Source organism: Eleginops maclovinus, chromosome 2, assembly GCF_036324505.1.
Source record: "Eleginops maclovinus isolate JMC-PN-2008 ecotype Puerto Natales chromosome 2, JC_Emac_rtc_rv5, whole genome shotgun sequence".
Classification (NCBI taxonomy): Eukaryota; Metazoa; Chordata; class Actinopteri; order Perciformes; family Eleginopidae; genus Eleginops; species Eleginops maclovinus.
Genome location: NC_086350.1, coordinates 26369274 through 26389883, shown reverse-complemented (window position 1 = coordinate 26389883; position 20610 = coordinate 26369274). Strand labels below are relative to the sequence as shown.

The following is a 20610-nucleotide window of genomic DNA, read 5'->3' as shown; positions in this document are numbered from 1 at the left end:
CATGTATTCAACAGCAATGACGATTTTAAATAGCTTCATAATAATAAGCAGTCATCTGTATATGAAGGGCTCTGCTGCGACTGCGAGGGCAGCAACAGCGCCTCCCTAGAGCATGCGATGTCCGAAAAGCGCAACGACACATTGTAGTCGAAATACCCCAGCTCGAGGGGGCCCCCCCTTTCCCATGCATTAGCGCGACAGCGTCAAGTGCAAGTGAAAAGTGAAAAATTAAAATGAAGCGAAATTATCTCTCCGGCAATCAAAAAAAGAAGAAGAAAAGGGAAGAGGAGCAGAAAAGAAAACAAGACACCGGTAAGTAGAATATACACAATCAACATGAAAATTGTGCCAGGCAGGGTATACCATATTTTGCTAGAGTAGCGAGGTTGTAACGACGACTAGCTAGGAACCAGTGGTTTGGCATGCTAGCATGCTAACCAAACTTAAACTGCTACCTTTGACTTCACTATAAGTTCATAACGTTATCAGCTGGCCAAATTGATCAACGATTAATTCCTCTTAATATCCTAAATAAACTTCACATATGTTTTCAGTCGTTAGAGCCTTGAGACAACCAGTGAAATAGTTATTCCTGTAGTAGCTAGCTATTTAATAGGAGATTAACATGGGAGTTTACAATAATTTTGCTAGAATACCATTGGGTTGATTTACTTACTTTATTTACATTTTAACGGTTAACATCCCGGCGCAGATCAGCCACATGAAGAAAACAGCCACTTTAGTGTCAATTAATCCTTTTCTAAACCTATTCTGCTGTTTGTTGTTGTTGGTCTCCATGATAGCTGTAAATACCACTGGACCACCGTTAAAAACTGTACCGATAGCTTTGAGCTTTTTCTATGGGACACAGACAGTACACAGACACACACAGACACACCACGGGTGCGGGGATGGCGCTGTTGCCACTCACAGAATTGATTTCAGGAAAACAGCTCGTCTTAGTGACTGTATTTCTGTTTTCAAACCAGTGAAAACGGGATTATTGTAAGATTTTATTATTATTATTTTTTTTACTTTTTTTTGGTGAAGCAGTGCTTCACCTGTAGTCGTATAGAAACCGCCACTAAACCGCCTAGTAGGAACTGTGTGTAATGCTTTTAATATCTATTTCACCACAATTATCAGACTGTAAAATGATAGAATTTCAAAAGCATTTGAAAAATAACCAAGCTAATCATACAGTACTTATTCTTTCTCCAAGGGGCATTGCTGAAATTTCTTCATCCCGCTCTACCAAGTGTTGTCTCTGGTGCTACTGAAGGTAACGTTCTTTTCTACCTATTATTAGTGCCTTCTATCAACACACTTGATGTTATCAAAATGACTTTACATTTTTCTAATTCAAGTCATAGTTGTGTGTATTCATTCCACTTGCCCACAGAGTCTTCTGGACATTTCAAATATGTGGGACATTCACTAATGTTAATGAATAACTGAGTTGTTGAGATCAATGCATGCAAAATGTGCAATATAAATAAAAAGAATATTATTTATGTATTTATTTATTTTTGCACCAGGGCCATCAACATCGTCTTCGTCACATGTTTATGAGGAGGAGCAAGTGGAAGACAACATTGCGGCGTCCACACCACTTCCCAGCAGTGGTTCAACAGAAGGTGCATTAAGCCGCACAATTTCAACTTATCACCTATCATAGTGACCCAAAGTTATAGCAGCATGTGCTGTGAAAGTGTATTAAAATGACCATTTGCTATAAAGCGTTACACAAGTAGATCACCATACCTTAAGCATTTAGTTGTCGTACTTCACACATGAAACTGTGCCATGAATTAATTTGTAATTACATATTTTTCAGCAGTGCCATCAACTCCATCACGACTTGAGGAGGAGCAAGTGGAAGCATCCACACCACTTCCCAGCAGTGGTTCAACAGAAGGTGCATTAAGCCGCACAATTTCAACTTATCACCTAACACCCATGTGCTATGAAAGTGTATTAAAATGACCCTTTCTTTTTAAAGCATTATACAAGTAGATCACCATTCCCTAGTTGCTGTACTTACCACATGGCAATTGTGCTATAAATTAATTTGCAACTATATGTTTTCAACAGTGCCATCAACTCCATCTCCACTTCATGAGGAGGACAAAGAGGAAGATGACATTGACATGGCAGAGACCACCCCACCATCCAGAACTGGGGTACCTGTAGGTATTGCAAGCACCACATTAAGTGATGACCCAGGATGTTGGCCCAGTGTCCTAACAAGCAGTATGCGCTGTGAAATAGTCAAAAAAGGACCTGTGCAAATCATGGACATTGAATTCCCGCAAAACTTAGACAATCCTCCTCGAAGATTCACCAAGGACAGTTACAAAAGAACCATGAAAAATGGTGAGAATATACATCGATCGTGGCTGGTGTATTCCATCCACACAGATGGAGTGTTCTGTTTCCCTTGTACTGTTTTCGGGAAGCGTGAGCGTGACAATGCCTTAACGACCTGTGGCTACGGTGGATGGAAGAACCTTTCCTATCGCCTAAAAAAACACGAGTGCACAAAGGTGCACTGTGACAATGTGAAAAAGTGGCACGACCTTCAGAGGAGACTGCAAACCAGTACACTGATTGATCAAAGACAGATGGAGTTGATGCAACTTGAAGTTGAACACTGGAAAGGCGTGATTCGGAGAGTGATTGCCATAGTTTCCCATCTGGCAGAACGCAACCAGGCTTTGAGAGGAACTACCAGTACCGTGTATGATCGCCACAATGGGAATTTTCTGGCTCAAGTGGAACTCCTAGCACAGTTTGATCCGGTAATGAATGAACACATCAGACGAATACAATGCAAAGAGACAAAGGTGCATTACCTGAGTGGAGTCATTCAGAACGAAATCATTCAGCTGGTCGGAGACAAAATCCTACAGGAGATTGCAAGAAGAGTGCACAAAGCAAAATACTTCTCCGTGATCATGGATTGCACTCCTGACATCAGCCACAAGGAACAACTTTCTGTTGTTCTCAGGATTGTCAACTGTGAAACACCTGTTTCTATTGCTGAGCATTTTTTGGGATTTGTACATGTTGAAGACACAACTGGTAAAGGGCTCAGTGAAATCCTGCTTGACCAGTTGGAGAAGCACAACCTCAGCATTTCAGATTGCCGTGGGCAGTCATACGACAATGGCAGCAATATGATGGGCCACAAACAGGGTGTGCAGGCAAGAATTTTAGAGCTGAACAACAAGGCGCTATGCATCCCATGCAGCAGTCACACACTAAATCTGGTTGTGTCAGATGCTGCCAAGTCTTCAGTGTTGTCCATGTCTTTTTTTGGTATGCTGCAACGACTGTACAACCTTTTCAGTTCCTCTGTGCACCGCTGGGCAATTTTGAAGCAGCATGTGAAGCAGCTCACCCTTAAGCCACTTTCAGGGACGAGATGGGAGGCCCGAATTGACAGTGTGAAGGTAGTGCGGTACCATCTACCTGAAATACTAGACGGACTGTCAGCACTGGAGACATATGCTACAGAGAAGGGGGACTCAGAGACCATGTCCTCAGCAAAAAGCTTACATGGTGAGCTTAAAACATGGTCCTTTCTTCTGTGCACAATAACCTGGTACAACGTTTTGTATCAGGTTAACCATATGAGCAAGCTCCTCCAGAGCCCGGATGTTTCAATGCAAACACTGAAAAAAGAAACCGAGGGAGTGACAGAGTACCTAGAAGATTTCAGGGAAAATGGACTCGCATCAAGCCAAACGGATGCAATGGAGATTGCAGAAGATCTGGAAATTGAGAGGAAATTGCCTGAGAAAAGGCAACGTAAAAAGAAAAGGCAGTTCCTTTACGAGAGTACAGATGAAACCCAATCGACCCCAGAAGAGGCCTTCAGAAGGGACTTCTTCCTGCCTTTGGTTGACACTGCCATCACCAGCCTAAAAGACAGATTTTCCAGACTGGAGGGGGTGTATGCCCTGTACGACTTCCTGTTCAGCATTGATATCATGAGGGCCACAATCAAGACTGGGAAATTGCATGAGAGATGCAGGAAAGTGGAACAAACCCTCCATGATATTGATGCAGACGACTTGGCATTGGAGATCAACTCTGCTGTCCACACCTTTCCAGATGAAGTATCCAGGTGCCCATTTAAAATGCTGGACTACATATACAGTGAGAAGCTGTTGGACCTGTACAGCAATTTAAGCATTGCACTGCGCCTACTTCTGACCCTTCCTGTCTCGGTTGCCTCCGGAGAGAGGAGCTTTTCATCTCTGAAGCGCATAAAGAATTACATGAGGTCAACTATGAGCCAAGAGAGGCTCTCTGGACTGGCACTCATGTCAATTGAGAGTGACGTCCGCAGGTCTTTGGACTTGGAGGGGATTGTGTCTGCATTTGCTGAGGCCAAGGGCCGCAAGCAGCAGTTTCAGTAGGAAATAAAAAAAATAATAAAGGCTACTTTTCAGTGTATGTTTGACCTCTTTTGTGATTAAAACGCACAGAATTGCGGAAATTTTTTTTTTAAAGGCCCCCAACAACTTCTTTGCCTAGGGCCCCCAAAATCCTAGAAACGGGCCTGTTTATAACTAATACCTAAGTTTGACAATATGCTGCCTCATATCATCCTTTTACTGCACATGTTATGTAAGTGTAAATGATACACTGTAAGAACAACAGGAGCTGGTGGTGGTCTTCAGACTGCGCCAACACTCTTCCCCCACACCAGTGAACATCCAGGGAGTGGACATCGACATTTTTGAATCATACAAATACCTGGGTGTTCATCTGAACAATAAACTGGACTGGTCACTGTGCTGCTCTGTCCCTTCTCTTTCTGCTGAGGACACTGAGGTCTTTTGGGGCGCAAATGTCCCCTCTGTGGGACGAATGAAGGTATCCTGATTCTGATTGTTACTGCATCTTTACCTCTACGTTTTCCCTTACTTGGCTGTTATTACCAAGCTTTTAAGCTGTATTATGTAACTAATATTTGAGCCATAATATCACATCTCTTGTGCTGCTATATTGCTTTGGCAGTGTTTTCTCCCTCTGCACCCCTGCCAGTAAAAATAAATTGGAGTTACAGGGACGGGAGGAGGTGAGTGTGGAGAGTGTGAGAAACAAAGAGGTGTCAAGATATCGGTGGGTAAGTAGGTGGTTTTGGCTTTGATTACTTCAGCTCAAATCCATATAAAATGCAACGCTGTGTATGCTTTTCATGTTAGTGGACCACTGTGAGGTATATAAAGAGGAGGTTTGTGCTGTGCATTTACCTGTGCAGGCATCTTTCTGCGTTTACGCTCGAGTGGTGTTAGTTTTTCTAGTTAATACTTCTACTCCACTACATTTATTTGACAGTTTTGAATTACTTTTTAGATTATTATCTTGTACAAAAAATAAACCAAACATTTAATTAAATTTGACATGTAATTAAAGGTTAAAGGTCTCCTATTATGCTATATTTGAACAATATATTGTAGGGCCATATCTACACAAAACATGTCTGAAGTGTTTTGCTCAAAATACAAACAGATCCCCCATCATCCCCCTCTATCTCAGCCCTGTTCCTGAAGTGCTGATTCTGTGACTGTAGCTTTAAATGAACTAGCTGCTGCTGGCCACGCCCCCTTGGAGCTGCTGCTGGCCACGCCCCTTTGGCCGAAGCAAATCTGGATCAGCTCGTTTGTACCCAGGTTTTTAGAGATGTGGGTAAGGAGGAAAAGATAGAGGGTTGTATTTTCTGACACTTTGTGAGTCTCCTTTCACACCGGGGACACATTTATGTATAAAAGACATCAAAAAAACATTTTGCATAAAAGGGGACCTTTAAGATATCCAGCAGCAGTAAAGTTCCTCAATTTAGCTCCACCTCTACCAGCTGGGATAAAAACACTTGAATAATCCCAAGAGTCACCCAGTAACTCAATAAATATATGACTCTGAAAAGGGAGTCCTTTTACTTTTGGTACTTAAACTATATTTTGATGCTGATACTTTTAATTAATTACGCTTTTGAATGCAGGACATTTAAATGTATAATTTCTACTTTACCTAAGTAAAACATCTGAGTACTTCTTCCACCACTGTCAAAAACTTGGATGATGTTTTTTTAGAGCTCTAACTCTTAGAATTACTATTCTAACTGAGTGCCAAGTAGCGAGCATGATTTATTAAGTATTAAGGCAAAACAGTTTTATTCCGCATTCTCCTCCAAATCTAAAAAAGCGTTCTTTAGTCTGACCTTGGACGCGCTCAGTGCTTCTACATGCTACCTTAATGCTGTCTCTATCTATTCATAAACTTGGGGATTTCCAAGTTAACATTGAATGGCGGACAAAATGGTAAATACCAGTGGGGAATTTGGCCAAGTTGTTTCACATTGTGGAGGATTGTCTGTCTCCAGTCAGAATGTGTGTAACGGACTGTATTGTGCTGTATGGATGTTTAAGCAAACAGCATGTCTTCCATTTTTAATTCCTTGCACTTTCTGTAGTCAGTATCATGTGCTGCAATAACCATTTTAAATAGATGTATGACTTCCGAAGCACCATTTGCCTACTCAGTTTGATCTGTCGGAGCTAATAGCCTGGAACTTGCACTGTTTTTAATCCTCAGTAGACGTCTGGTTACTTGGCCCATCAATCCTTGACCTCTTCCCTACGTGGACGAAGTCACCAAAAAAAGAGTTGGGTGTTGAAGCAAATTTCTATAATGGCCAAACGCTGGTACAACACCTCCTGTGTCAGTCATTTAATGCTATTGGAACAAAAAAAGGTTTTTTGCATTGAGTAACATTGGGAAAGAGACGTCTGCAAATCAGTGGATAATTCTTAAAACATCTGTAAAAAAACATAGCAAAAATATATTAAAACAATTCTAATGAACGCATTTGAAATATTTGTATGGTATCATGAGTATTAGGGATGGTGGATGGTGCATAGTTGCTTTTTGACATCAAATAGGTTGTGTATTGTCAATCTTATCTGCTTCAGCCTGCTCTCCTTTGCTCATTAGTAAAGTCTTGTCTTATTTTCTGCTGAACTGTTGGGACTAATTGCTTTTCTGAATTTATTTTCATTTGCATTCAACAATTTCAAAAGCTGCCGAGGCTACTGATGCTACTATTAGCATCCTCAGCCATGAAAGCTTGTACATATTTATAATTAAAAAGAAATATAGAACGCTGACACTGCTCTTGCAAATCCTAGGGGTAAACCACAGTCCCAGTATTATCTCTTCTGAGTGTTTGTTTAGGCAATATTACCAAATACTACCTCTCCTCTCAGGTTCTGCTCCTTCCCCTTTTTTCTCCCCTTACCCCCCAGAAGCTTTATGTTGGGTGTATCTTTAGAAGCAGCCCTGGCACTTCTATATTTAGACCGGAGAGAAGCGTGGGAGGAGCCCAGAATAGCAGGCGAAGGGGGGGAGTCGGTTCTTCTGTAAGAAACGAGGGTGGCATCGACCGGAGGCTTTAAATAAGGCCGTGACGCCGTAAACAGTTTGAGCCGGTCGCCATGGGAACAGCAGAAAGGGGCATGCAGAGGTTTTGATGTGCCCTTTTATCTATCTGGACACACACACACACACACACACACACACACACACACACACACACACACACACTGGATATAGCTGGATGGTGGTACTATGTGTTCTCCAGGCTCGGGGAGTAACAGGATAAGAATGAAGGTATCTGTGTTCCCTTGCAGTTACATTAAAAACAGAAGTAATCAGATTACTGTTAAAGATGGGGACTACCAGCAGGATTACAATGTTGCAATCTATCAATATATGATAGGGAGATTCTTTTTGGTTTTCAGTTAGGCACCTAGATTTATTATAAACAAACACCGTGTTTGCTTTAAATTAATGTATTAATTAAAACATTTATGAATTACTAGTCTGCAGTTTAAGGGGACACATTTTTGCTCCTAAGTGGTTTCTTGTTGTCTAAGGTCACATTGCATGCATTGACATTATTGTAATCCAAAACTAACTGAAAGTAATCAGGTTACATTGCTTTTATATTGTGATACTCAGGCTACATTACTGATAACTAGTAGTTGTAACAGATTATATTTTTAAAGTCACACTCCCTCCACACCAAGTGGTATAAAAACAGCTTTATCCCAGCAGTTATTGCACAAATTAACAAATCACAGGAGCGTCACACAGATGCTTATTTATTTACCTATGTATGAATTTTGAATGTCCATGTTTGTACGATGTTTTTCTTTTAAAATATTTTGAAATGTTTCGAGATTTGATGGAGCAGGGTGTACTATTACAGATATGTCTGTTCTCTGTGTTTGTTTTCAGAGTGTGTCAGAATGGATCCCTTGTCTTTTTATCTGCAAACCAAATCTACCTATGGGTACAAATAAAATAACCTGAACCTCCAGAGTGACCCAAAATGTTTTTAAAATTATAAGACACTGCAAGTTGCCATACTGTCATGTACTGATTGTATTAAGATTAGTAGTTCTTTAGTGCCGTTTCTATATTTAAATGTGTTGTAAATACTTGCCTTTATTCTTGTTTAATGCTAAATATATGTTTTTTATATTTTCTTTTAAAGCCGTTATATTTCAGACATACTCTTTCAAGATATTTTCTTATGCTGTTTATGTTTGCACCACCATACATTAAAAAACACCCCGCTGGCAATAAACTGGATTCTGATTCTGATCATCACCGTGTGAAAACATTCCCGTGTGTGGTAGTGAGACGGACAGAGGGATTTGAAGGCTGGAGAACAGGTACTTTACCTTCTATGGCGTGGAGGTGCGTAGACGTGAGGTATCCCACAACCCTTTGCTCCTGATGGGAGGTGCCCACGTGAACCTGCAGGGAACCAGAGGGAGACATGATGTTACTGAGAGGCCTGGTGTGTTTGCGTATGTAAAGCAAGCCAGGAAACAGCGCAGCAGTCAGATGAGGAGAACTGTGTCCATCCCTCGGGGAAATACTCATTAGGGCAGCTATTTAAGGGCGGCCATCAGGGTTTGCTACATGACCTCAATGAGGCAAGAAAATATCTGAAGACTATGAAAATACACAGCAATATGGAGAAGCATGTAAAACAATAATGACTTCTTTAATTTACCAGCTCATAATAATTACTACATCTGTATTTCCAAATTACAAGACAATTAATTCATACTTATTGTTTTAACAAGGTCCATTGCGATAATGATATCCCTATAATGTATTAATAAAGTGATATATTGTATAGTTATATTGTGTTACCTCATAAACATTGGTGAAAATGACTAATACAAATATATATTATGTACTCAAGTAACATTTTAGGTTAATTTGTTTAGACAACTACACGTCAGAGGTAAAGATACTATTTTATTATACAACAAGAAATAAACTATGACTTATTTTTAGTGACTAAGATCAGACAGAGCCTTTTGTAATTAGGATATTTGTATTTGATTGTTATCAAATCATTTTACTGATTACAAAATCAAACTATATATAACTTAATAATTATGTTATGAAATAATTATGAGATATGGCTCCTGTAATACCAAGATCCTAAAGTAATATATATATATGAATGTTTTTTTTTGTTTGTTATGAGATAGCATTGTAAAAAAGAAAAGCATTTTTCATAATTGGTAGACATTGTAATAATGAGGTCCAGATGCAGAAGTAGTATCGCGACAAATAAAGCCCACGTCAGATCAGAAGGATGTGGCAAATCAACACATGGAGAATTTTGAAATCACAAATGTTGAGTGAGTGAACAAAAACACATGCAACATAAGCATATGTCATGTGAGAATAGTGTGTGTGCTCCCTCTGTTGTGACTGTGCTCTAATTGCAGGTAACTCACTGCAGTGCACGTATGTTGCTGTAACACCATGATGCAGCGAGCAGGGAGCAGTGCTGGAGACCTGCTGTCCACAGTCACCCCGCTGTCTCTACGGATCAGCATCAGCATCCCTGCTCGACATCCAGACACAGTGTCTGCCTCTTCATGTGTGTTCAGTGAAAGTGAAGAGCAGACATTCAACAGAAACACTGGATAAATGGAGGATTCAGGAATGAAATCCTCTTCAATCCCCACTCCTCTCCATTTAACACATCCTTGAATTGTGAGCCGCGAGCAGCCGGGGAGCAGTGTATAGGTATTGTGCCTTGCTAAAGGGCACCTCAGCAGTGCCCAGGAGTGCCTTTGTGCTTGGTCCGTTCTGGAACTTGAACCTGCCAACCCCTAAGCTTGTATACACTGGACTCCTGCCACCCGAGGCTTTTATTATATAACCATTTTTCATGTTGATATTTTACATTGCATTACGAATGGTCTACCATGGTGCCAGGGACATGGTCATTCTTTACCAGGATAAAAAATGGTAATAGAAAAAGTCAGCCAATAATCATTGTAAGTGGAGGTTCTGGAAACAACACATGGATTTGAGTTTTTCAGACCATTTACATGCACTAAAACCTATAGAACACAATACAGGAAACCCCAAAAAGCATAACAGGTTTATATATAAGTTAATAATAATAACTTTAACCATCTTGTGGACTGTCTAATTGTACATTTGAAATGAGTAAATAACATTTCCTACTAGACCTGCGACTCAATTATTTCACTCTCTGATCAGCAGAGAAAAAGCTGCACTAAAATGAGACATCACTTGAGATTTAATCAGACACCTTTAGCATCAGTGTTTGGAAGTCCTTCAACACAGAGAGAAAGATGAAGGACGGTGGAGGCTGGCAGCTCTGAAGTGTCCGTGGGTGGAAGCAGACTGAGGAGGAGGAGGAGCAGGAGGAGGAGGAGGAGGAGGAGGAGGAGGAGCAGGAGGAGGAATGAAGGGTCGCTAAGAAAGGGAGATGGTGATTGTGAGGGGTTGGATTGAATTGGGAAGGAGTCTGGGTGGAGCAGATCTACAACAAGAGAGGATAGATCCTGTTTAAGGCCAACACAGACAGCCTCGGAATTTTATACGAGGGGAACTGATCCAGCCAGGAGGGATTTTAAATATATAAAAAAAGACAATTGAAGAGAGTTTGCCAGGAATAATCCTCCGACAAACTCTCACCTTTGTGTTGTATTATTACTTTTGTTCTTTTGTATTTAACAGAGGCCAGCTGGACTTGCACGGACCTAGTCCTCCCTGCGCCTGCATGGGGGTCAAAATTAAGCTAAGTTCAGTGGTGTTAGAGAATATTTTGCTTAGGTGTTCAACGTTTGACCTAGTTCATCATTTTCTCCTTCCTCTGTCTGCGTTCCCACGGCAGAGTTCTTCGGCCTTGGGGTTTCTGTAATCTCCCTTAAGGAGGGGCAGCTTGGGCGCTTTGTTGATGCCAGTCTATGACCGAGCACAAGCTGCCATGATATAGTTTACTGTTCAGGGACGTCTAGAAGCCCTTCTTATCTGGAACGTAGGTTCCCTGACCTACATTCTTTTCCAATGTGAGACAGCTTTAGTTAGATTCAGGGTCCATATTTGTGTAGTCTCGCTAATGATAAATGACGATTATCCATTCTGAACTAATTAAAACCTCGTGTTGTAGTAGAGATCTTCAGAATTGGTCGGGCAACCGCTGTGTCAACTCGTGGCTGCAGCAAATGTCTTGTCAATTCTCCGGCCGTTAACTTCAGAATAAACCTTCAGTGTTTGCCATCAAAGTTCCAGCTCTCCCCGCGTCTCTCTGAGTTTGGTCTCCGAAGTTTTCATCACAAGTAGCACTACCTTCATTCATTCTAAATGATCTCCTCACTCCTCTAGTTTCCTTTATTATTCTGATTATGGCTGTCCAGTTTTAGTTAACAAACTACTTTTTGCCACAACATCGACAGCCAATCATTGTCCTGCTGTTATTTAAGGCACTGAGTTAGTATTTTACCACTCTTGGTTACCTTAGACATTTAGAAACCTGTTATAAGGTCTGTGGTTTAAACAAGCTGAAGAGATGTTCACAGCCTATTCTGCAATATGAAGTACGTCAGTATATACCCCGCTGGTGGATGTCCTAAAAACAGCGGTTGCTAACAAGTGTCTAAATGAGACGACTAACATCATCGCCCCAACATTAGCCGCCTTTAGCTTAGCAGGGGCGAAGTGAAGTCATGTGACCGTGCTGTAGTTCCTTTATAGACTAATTTAACTTTTTACTTACTGGCTATTCCATTTACACTTCAAAGTGTTAAAAGCTCTTATGTGGAGAACTATACTGCAAGTATCATAAACGTTTGTTTGCCAAAGAGCTTATTTCTTTGCAATTTTCCAAAATTATATCGAGAAATCCCATTGCTTTTTGTCGAGGGAGCCCTGACAATGCGGCCCCCTTCCACCTCATCAATTCACGCATATCCAGAACTAGGTGGAGCTCATCAGAAGTCCACTTCTCATCAAATCCAGATCTACAGTATGCTCTTCCTCCCATCATCATCATCATCATCATCATCATCATCATCATCATCATCATCATCGTCATCATCATCATCATCATCATCATCATCATCATCATCATCATCACCAGCGTCTAAACCCCTTGGTGGATGATGATGCACTTCCCCTTTGAGATGTAGGAAACCACGATGGGATCTAATCACCAAAGACTGTTTACATTTCCATCTGAATAAATATTCTTTAACCAAAAAAAAGTCTCTCCATTGGAATTGGTGTTACTGTGTGATTGGTTGTCGATCCAATGTGTACCCAGAAAGAGGGCTGAGCTACGCAATCAGATCCACTAACAGGGAACAAAATCAGCTGCAAAAAGAAACACTTTAGACACCACTATATATCTTCAAGATCTGAGTCCCAGTAGACAAAGCTTAAATATGCAGCCATTAAATATGTAGTGGCTCAGTTTGTACAGATTTGGTATTGAACTTTGAGTGGTACCAATTCAACTCCTTGGTACTGCAGAGGTGCCCTCTAGCAAGGCGTCAGACTCCCACACTGTCCCCCAAGCGCTGTATTGCTGTCTGGCCACCGTCCTTAATGCTCCCAACACTAGGTTGGGTTAAACACACACACAAAATGTCCCTGTGTGTGTGTGGTGCAGTGTACATGTGTGTCCTCCCTTTCTTAAGTTGAGTTACACAAGAGCAATGGATGATCACAGCAGAGATTTTTTTAGGTTGTAATTTAGAAAAAATGAAATACATTTTGGCTGACATGTGACATGTATTGGGGTAGCAGAATACGTTTTACAATCAGTAAATTATGATTCAGTTATTAAGCTATTATGGAAAAGAAGTGACTGCAGAATCGACAAATATTTAGCGCTTTAGCACCAGATGCTAATCAAACAGCTTTCTTAGTTTCTGTTAATCTTCTCTGCTGAAAACAGCTGCCTGCTGCTGCTGGAAGAAGGTTTCTAACACCGGTGAGACTGTGAAGGCGTTTTTAAACCAAAACAATGAGCTAAAAGTAGCTAAATAAAGCTCCGTAGAGTTTAAGATAAGTCAAAGTAAACTTTAATGTCAATCTTCTATGTGCGCAATACAGACAGGGAGATCTAAATGCTGTTTCTTGCCTTCCCAAGGAATACAAAACTGCATTCTGGTGATGGATTCTCTGTTGGTCCATCATAACAACGGAAATCATGCAGCTTGAAAGTAAAGCCCTTTATATTTGCTGAAAATATATGTTCTATTTTACAGTTGTGAAGCAGGTGAGTAAAAGGCTATAAATAATCTGGTGTGGTTAAATCCCTATACTAGAAAAAGTTGTTAAAACCTTCTGTTAAATGTGAATTCTTGCTTGAATGTAGGTTAATTTATCCCACTGTTATGATTTGTGGCTGCTCACTACTCCCATTAACTCCCCTTTCACCTCCATTGACTAATTTATGTGTATTATTTATATCAATTAATGTCTTCTTTAATGAGGATATAAGTCAGCATTTTCCTCTCCCCACGGAGGGGAGGACTTTTATTTTGACAAATGGAGACTGATTGGCAATAATGGGATGGTGGTTTTGGCCACAGTAGCACATTAGCCAAAGTAGACAACACAAATCTTGCCTTTTAGACTGAAGTGCAGTAAATACACCTCACAGCAACGGCTATTCATTCCCCCCCGAACATTCGGACGCTCATTCAATTTCTCTTAATGGAGTGTTTTGTAAGAATAGAGAAAGCTATCCCCTTTGTTTAATTTATTATCAGATGGTATGTTAACTTAATGAAAGCTAATGAAAATGTGTGTGAATGTGCGTTAAGACACAGAAACTTGCAGTGTGTATTGTTTATTTTTAGTTCGGTCTTTGTCATTACTACAAACAATGGGGGGATGGGATGATCGAGGGCCTAGTGTGCCAAAATGTACCATCAATAGAAGTCAGTTGGTGTCTATCAGTCTACCTAAACTACTATGTGTGAATATCTGAAAAGTCACCCTAACCCTAACCCTAACTCCAACCCTAACCCTCACACTAATATTTGTCTCTTTCACAGGGCTAGTACACCTTCATTGCTTTTTATTTAAATGTTTTTGCTTCCAAGTTGCATCTTATCATCCTTAATAAAATGTTCCCACATTTTTTAAACCCCTATTTCTTTCTGTTGCTCCTTCTCACTCTTCCTTCCCCCCTGCTGTTCGCTCCAAAAGCATGCCATGCTATGTATTAATATTTCAGAGGCTTATCTACGCTTCAATAGGTGTGTGGGCACCCTGAAACTGACAAGAGGCCAGAGGGGATTCTTATGTGTGTGCATGCACTCATGCATACAACAATGAGTGGACTTGTTTATATTGTGTGCGGTCTGTGCTGAAGACGAAGTTGAGAGGATGCAAAAGAGCTAATTGGAGTTCTGGGTAGTGAAGGAGGAGAGCTCGACTAGCAGCAATTTATGCTGAAAGAGTTGAAAGTGTTTTTTCCCTCCTGCTCTGTGTGAGTTAAGATAATATGAAATGGAATCAATACGCGGCATGGACGGGCGCTGTATTGGTGGAATATCTGATATCTCTTTAACCTTTTTAAGAAAGTGCAGGTAAGCTTGAAACTTTTTACAATCTTTACAAACATGACAGAAAGCCTGATAACTATAGGAGTATTTCGGAATTTTTCTGGCTTCTTTGGTGGCAATAACTGTCGATGAACCGGGGGAGAAACAACAACAAAAACGTCAGGACGATGCGGCCGGCGAGAACTGTAGTAGGGAGGAGGGCACATGAGGAGATCAAAATGTGTATGGATCCTTGAATAATAAGGAGATTTTACTTTTAAAAGATCGATAAATGGATGTTGTTTGTGGAGAACAGTGTACTTAATTCCCACTATTGACATATTCACAGTTGATAATGTCCTTTATAATAGTTGATTGATTTGATATGAAGGCTAAATGAAAAATAAGGCTAAATGAAAATTCTTTCTTCAAGTTACTGTGAAAGATGAGGAAAAGAGGAAGAACACAGACAACGATCTCCAGCTTCTTCCAGCAGAGTAGTCATGTAAGAATTGTTTTCTTGTGTGAATGTTCAAAGGTGTGAAAGGTCAGAAAACCATCACAAACACATAGCTAATACAACTGTATGCTAAGTGTCTTGCATAAATATAATATATGATATAGATTAACAAAATTGAATAAGTAGACATACAAGATGTATTCGACAATTAAGTTGTACCTTTTAGTTTCAGTTACACTCACTGTTCTTGTATTAACTTATGAAACATATTATATTGTATATCAATCAGTGTAATTATAATATTACCAAAAAATGATCTGGCCTTCCTCACCCCCCGACACACACATATACCTCCTCCCAGCCTCAGCACAAAAATAATGTTGTAAGAAAGACAAAAACGTGGCTGTATTCCACAAAATTTGCACCTCAAAATGCAGGAAAGTGTTTCAGAGAGTTATGAATTTCAACATTTTTTGGGGGGGGATGCCCCCGGGCCCCCCTACAATACTTGCGCCTGTGGCGCTTGCGCGTTGCTAGGCCATTGAATTTTTTTTTTACACCTTGTAAAAAATTCCTAGCTAAAAGCCTGCTCGGGGTTGTCTGGTGTCTCGATAGAATCCTGCTTGCAGCTGACTGGCTTTACAGTCAATATGTTTTTGCTTAACTTGAATAACCTTCAAGTCCAAAGAATATCTGAATTGATACTCACAGTTTCAATCTGTTCCCATTTGTTAAATCACTGGGCTATTTCTCAGATACAGTTCTTGCGCAGCTGAGACAAGATCAAACCAAATAACCTGCCAATTGAGAAAAGGGAAGTTATGGAACAGTTGATAAAGTCTTTGAGTTGAGACATGTCCATGCCATGTCCCAAACAACAAAGTTCAGGTCTCAAGTCAGTTAAGTCTGGTTTAGCTCAATTCACTAGTCAGCTGAGGCAAGTCCAAGTGTTAAGTTGATCAAGATCAGTTCAATCTATGATTCAAATCATTCGAGACAAGCTCAAGAGAGGTTTCAGGTCAGTTGTGAAAAGTTTCCAACTCAAATCTAAAGTAGTCTTTAAAGTTAAGGTGAAAGACTAACATAACAGGTTGGAAGCTTTTCAAGTCTAAGATGGCTGAAAATGAAAATTGCATCTTAATATTTTCAATTGAATTGTTATTAAGGTGGTCGATTCCACTGACTAATTCCTAACTAAAGCGAGTATGTGACCGAAAAGTCGTTGAATCAATCCCTGGAACAACAGGATAACATGGTGTAGGAAAGTAAAAATCTGTGCTTGTAATGACCACTGTGTTGTCCTTGAGCAAGGCTGATAACCCCAACTGCTTCAGGAGCACATTGGACTAGTCATACTGTTGAATGTGTTATTGTAAATGTCATCAGACTATTGCTCTCAGTCAACACCACTCATAATAAAAAAATGAAAGTAAGTTGAGTCTAAAGCTTATAGCTGGAAAATATAATGGAGTTCGAATTAGAGGGGTGAGAAGAAATAGGACCCTTAATGGAGACCACAAATAAACAGCAAGAGCAAAACCTGAGTACTGGATACTAGGTCTTTGCTATCAAAAGCATTTTAGGTAAATAAAAAAGAAGAATATATGGATGGATAGAGATGAGGCTTATACATTATAAATGTTTTGTGTATTGTGACTTTGACCAGATTTAGTTTGCATTGAGACTGAGATCCTTTCCCTCGCGGAGTATATAAATCAATTTCTGTCCGTACATTGGGTTGACCTCGGTAGTGAAAGGAGGTCCGTTGGGTCATTAAGGCCAGGTTTGGGTTTGGGGAATCCTCCTTTTGATTTCCATTCAATCCAATCTACATTTGGATATGTCCATTTTGATGCATAACCCATAGTTATGCATTCAAACTGTGTATTTATTTGCATAGACACACACACACACACACACACACACACACACACACACACACACACACACACACACACACACACACACACACACACACACACACACACACACACTGTTCAATCTTACATCTTAATTATAAGAGGAGATAAATGTTGGGACTGAAGAGCTTTAATTACGGAGTCAGAGCAGGCTCTCTCTTTAGGGAAACATTGTTTAATTAATATTCTATCTCTGCCTCTCTCTTCCTCTCTTTCTTTCTACACACAAGAGAAAAACTCAGAGTTATGTTTCTGACCTGCTGCTGCTCTCCAGGTAAATACATCCACAGGGAAATGATGAGAAAGTGTTCCGTCTTAGGTTATTTTAAAAGACTGTATCTATATAAGAGCAGGGTTTATATTTCTCATAATTGAAATTAACCTGGGAACGTTATTAGAGGATGGCTGGAGGCAGATGTTGTACATCAGGGGCTTTTTAAGTATGACATCCATTTCATTGTACTAATACACAAACATCATGTGCAATTATTTACAGACATTAATCCAGGCTGAAATAAAGTAATAGCGAAAATTGACTCCTTAATGTACTACATTTAGAGAGAACCAAGAACATAACCCTTAATAATGTTCAATAGTGTAATATCAATTTATTTAAAGGAGCCCTATTGTGCAGATTTTCAGGTACATTTGTGTATTTTGTGCCTCTAATTTGACAATTTGACATATTGTCTATTTCCACACTCTCGCTTTTGTTTCAGTTCAAGGGATTCCAGTAACATTTTAAAAGTCTTACTTAAATCCATTTGGTATTTTCTTACATTTACATGTATTCAACTATGTTGAAATGTGTAATAATAATAATAATAATAATAATAATAATAATAATAATAATACATTAGATTTATATAGTGCTTTTTTCCTAATGCTCAAAGACACTTAAAATAATTAATAAAATAAGCAGTATGTAGGTTCAAATCTGTGTTTAGCAGAAACATGCATAAACTCTCTGTCGGATTTATGAAACACTGCGTATACATTATACGTTATGCACCGTCAGCATATGTGAAATTGTGCTCGTGTAAATAAGCTTGAAGGTAGAGGGATTAATCAGCTGTTTATATGTTGTATGCTATATCCCGATGGCTGCTAGCTCCTTACTGTGGCACAGGACATTTATGACATAGTGTGTTTGAAGTAAACAGAGGAATTGAGTACTCGAAGATGATAACTGTAATTGCTGAACAGACAAAGAGAACAGAAAATCAACAGGAAATTGAGGATAATTACAGTCCCCGCAAGGATTTGACTGACAAGTGCTGTCTGGGAAAGTGCAAAACGCTAATGAGTGCAACAACACATGATTGAAAAAGAGAATAGTTTTAACGGATCATATCTTTAACAATGACTTCTAACTGAGCATCCTTGTTTGTTTTGAACATGAAAACACAGAGTCTGGAAGCTGTGAGGAGCGACGCAGCGTGAACATCAGGTACATCAAATGAGCTGCGCCCCGCTAATGAGATGCATCCCAGCTGGTAGCCGAGTGAGTCGGAGAGCAGGGTAGTAATGAGCGAGAATGACCAAAGGTTCATGGAAGGGAAGCGAGGGTTCATAACAAGATGCTGCTTTGGAAGGCTGCCGAGACACTTGGGAGGATGGGAGGGGGGCAAAGAATAAACAGCAGGCACATCAAAGCCTGCAGCTGGCTGCGAGATGTGGATTGTATGGAAGGGCTAGCAAAAGCCAATGTAGGCTGTACCACGATGAGATTAACAACACAAAGTCAGGACAGAATATACAGCATTAAGAAACAAACAGTGTGTCCATCTTCATAAGAGAGGTACAGTGATGAAGAGTCTTTGTACACCGAATTGGATGTTAGCATCTCAAGGGGTCCTTCAACGTAAAGCAAGGAGATTTTCCATTGGATCTGAATTAGATGTTGCAGGAAATAAAATCAGCGGGATAATCTCCAAGCGTTAACCATTTTTGAAGTGTAAAATGCCCGAAATAAAAGTTAATGTAGGCTTCTAACAAGCTACATAAGCTATTGCATGATTCACGTCTCCACCGCTTTTCACCACACATAGGAGCTTCAGACATTCACCAGTGGGGTATTTACTGATGTATTTGTCATAGAATAAAACCTTAATATCTCATAAACTTCTGTTAACCACAGACCTATGCTGCAATCACATGACAAACAGCAAAACGGCTCTACGCTGGCGAGGGATCGCTAGGCTTATTAAGTTACACTTAATAATAACAATAATAATAAAGCTTTATTTATATAGCACTTTTCATACATGACATGCAGCTCAAAGTGCTTTACAGAAAGGCATACACCACAAGTTGAAAAAAAACAACAAGAACAGATATTTAAGACCAATTCAGATACATGTAGCATAGCAACAACGTATAACATTTTGACACATTAAGAGACACACTCTAGCAAAGGGATGATAATATAATGATAAACGATACAATTATTAAAAGACCAACTTAAAAGGAATGTGTCTATTCAACCTGTTACATAAATAATACAAATTAAAACCCTTTAGCAGCAATAAAACAATATAATAGTAGGTGAATAATAAAGACTAAAAGACCATTTTAAAGGAGTGCGCTGCTAACAAAAAATGAATCTAAAGAAATGTGTCTTTAGCTGTCGTTTAAAAATGTCCACTTAGTTCCCTTGTTACACTTGACGTTGCACACAGCTGAAAATGTACAGCGAGGACTCAAACATTTTATCATTTAAACTTTGACCAAGTTACCACTGACCTTTCGAACGTGCAACAAATTGGATCACAACTGCATGTAGCGGCGCAAGCTAACAGTGGAGGTTACAATAGAAACAAAGATTATCTCGCTGGTTACCCTCAAGGCTCTGAGCGCAACCTCACAGTGAGCAAAGGCAAAATCATGTATCATTATTCTGGACATTTAACCAAAACATGTTTCCAAAAACCCTTGACTTGACTGAACTGGAAGTGGTAAAATGCTACCTCATTTCTGCATCATGTGCTGTTGGTTGGGAGCATGGCACATAACATTGGTATTTGAAAGCACTAGCAAATCAAACTCTTGCTAACATTGGCTATTGACTTATGTTATACCAATCTATATTCTACGGTGTTGTAATGTCATATAATTAAATCAACAACTGCCGCAAAAAGATAACACATGCAAGCAGACCTTGAACTTGAGTTTCTTTAACCGGTAATATGATGTCATTCTCAGGTTTAAGAGGTGATGTAGACTTGTTGTCTTGCTGTATTGCTCAGCCTCTTATAAAGTTGTTATATGCAGTTTGCAGATTCAAAACTGTCTGGTCATCAACAGT

General features: G+C 39.8%; 2 protein-coding genes across 2 annotated transcripts in view; one reads left to right on the top strand and one right to left on the bottom strand.

Moving 5' to 3' along the window:
- The window catches only part of smpd3 (sphingomyelin phosphodiesterase 3), a 73311-nt gene that overhangs the window by 13838 nt on the left and 38863 nt on the right, over positions 1-20610 (bottom strand). Inside the window, exon 5 of the mRNA XM_063874154.1 lies at positions 8763-8838. Within this exon, the coding sequence (XP_063730224.1) occupies positions 8763-8838 (76 nt within the window). The remainder of the gene's footprint in view (positions 1-8762; positions 8839-20610) is intronic.
- Positions 1594-4563, top strand: LOC134858315 (zinc finger MYM-type protein 1-like). The gene is made up of 3 exons (XM_063874142.1): positions 1594-1637; positions 1841-1918; positions 2095-4563. The coding sequence occupies exon 3, from the start codon at positions 2151-2153 to the stop codon at positions 4425-4427; it is 2277 nt and encodes a 758-aa protein (XP_063730212.1). The 5' UTR covers positions 1594-1637; positions 1841-1918; positions 2095-2150; the 3' UTR covers positions 4428-4563.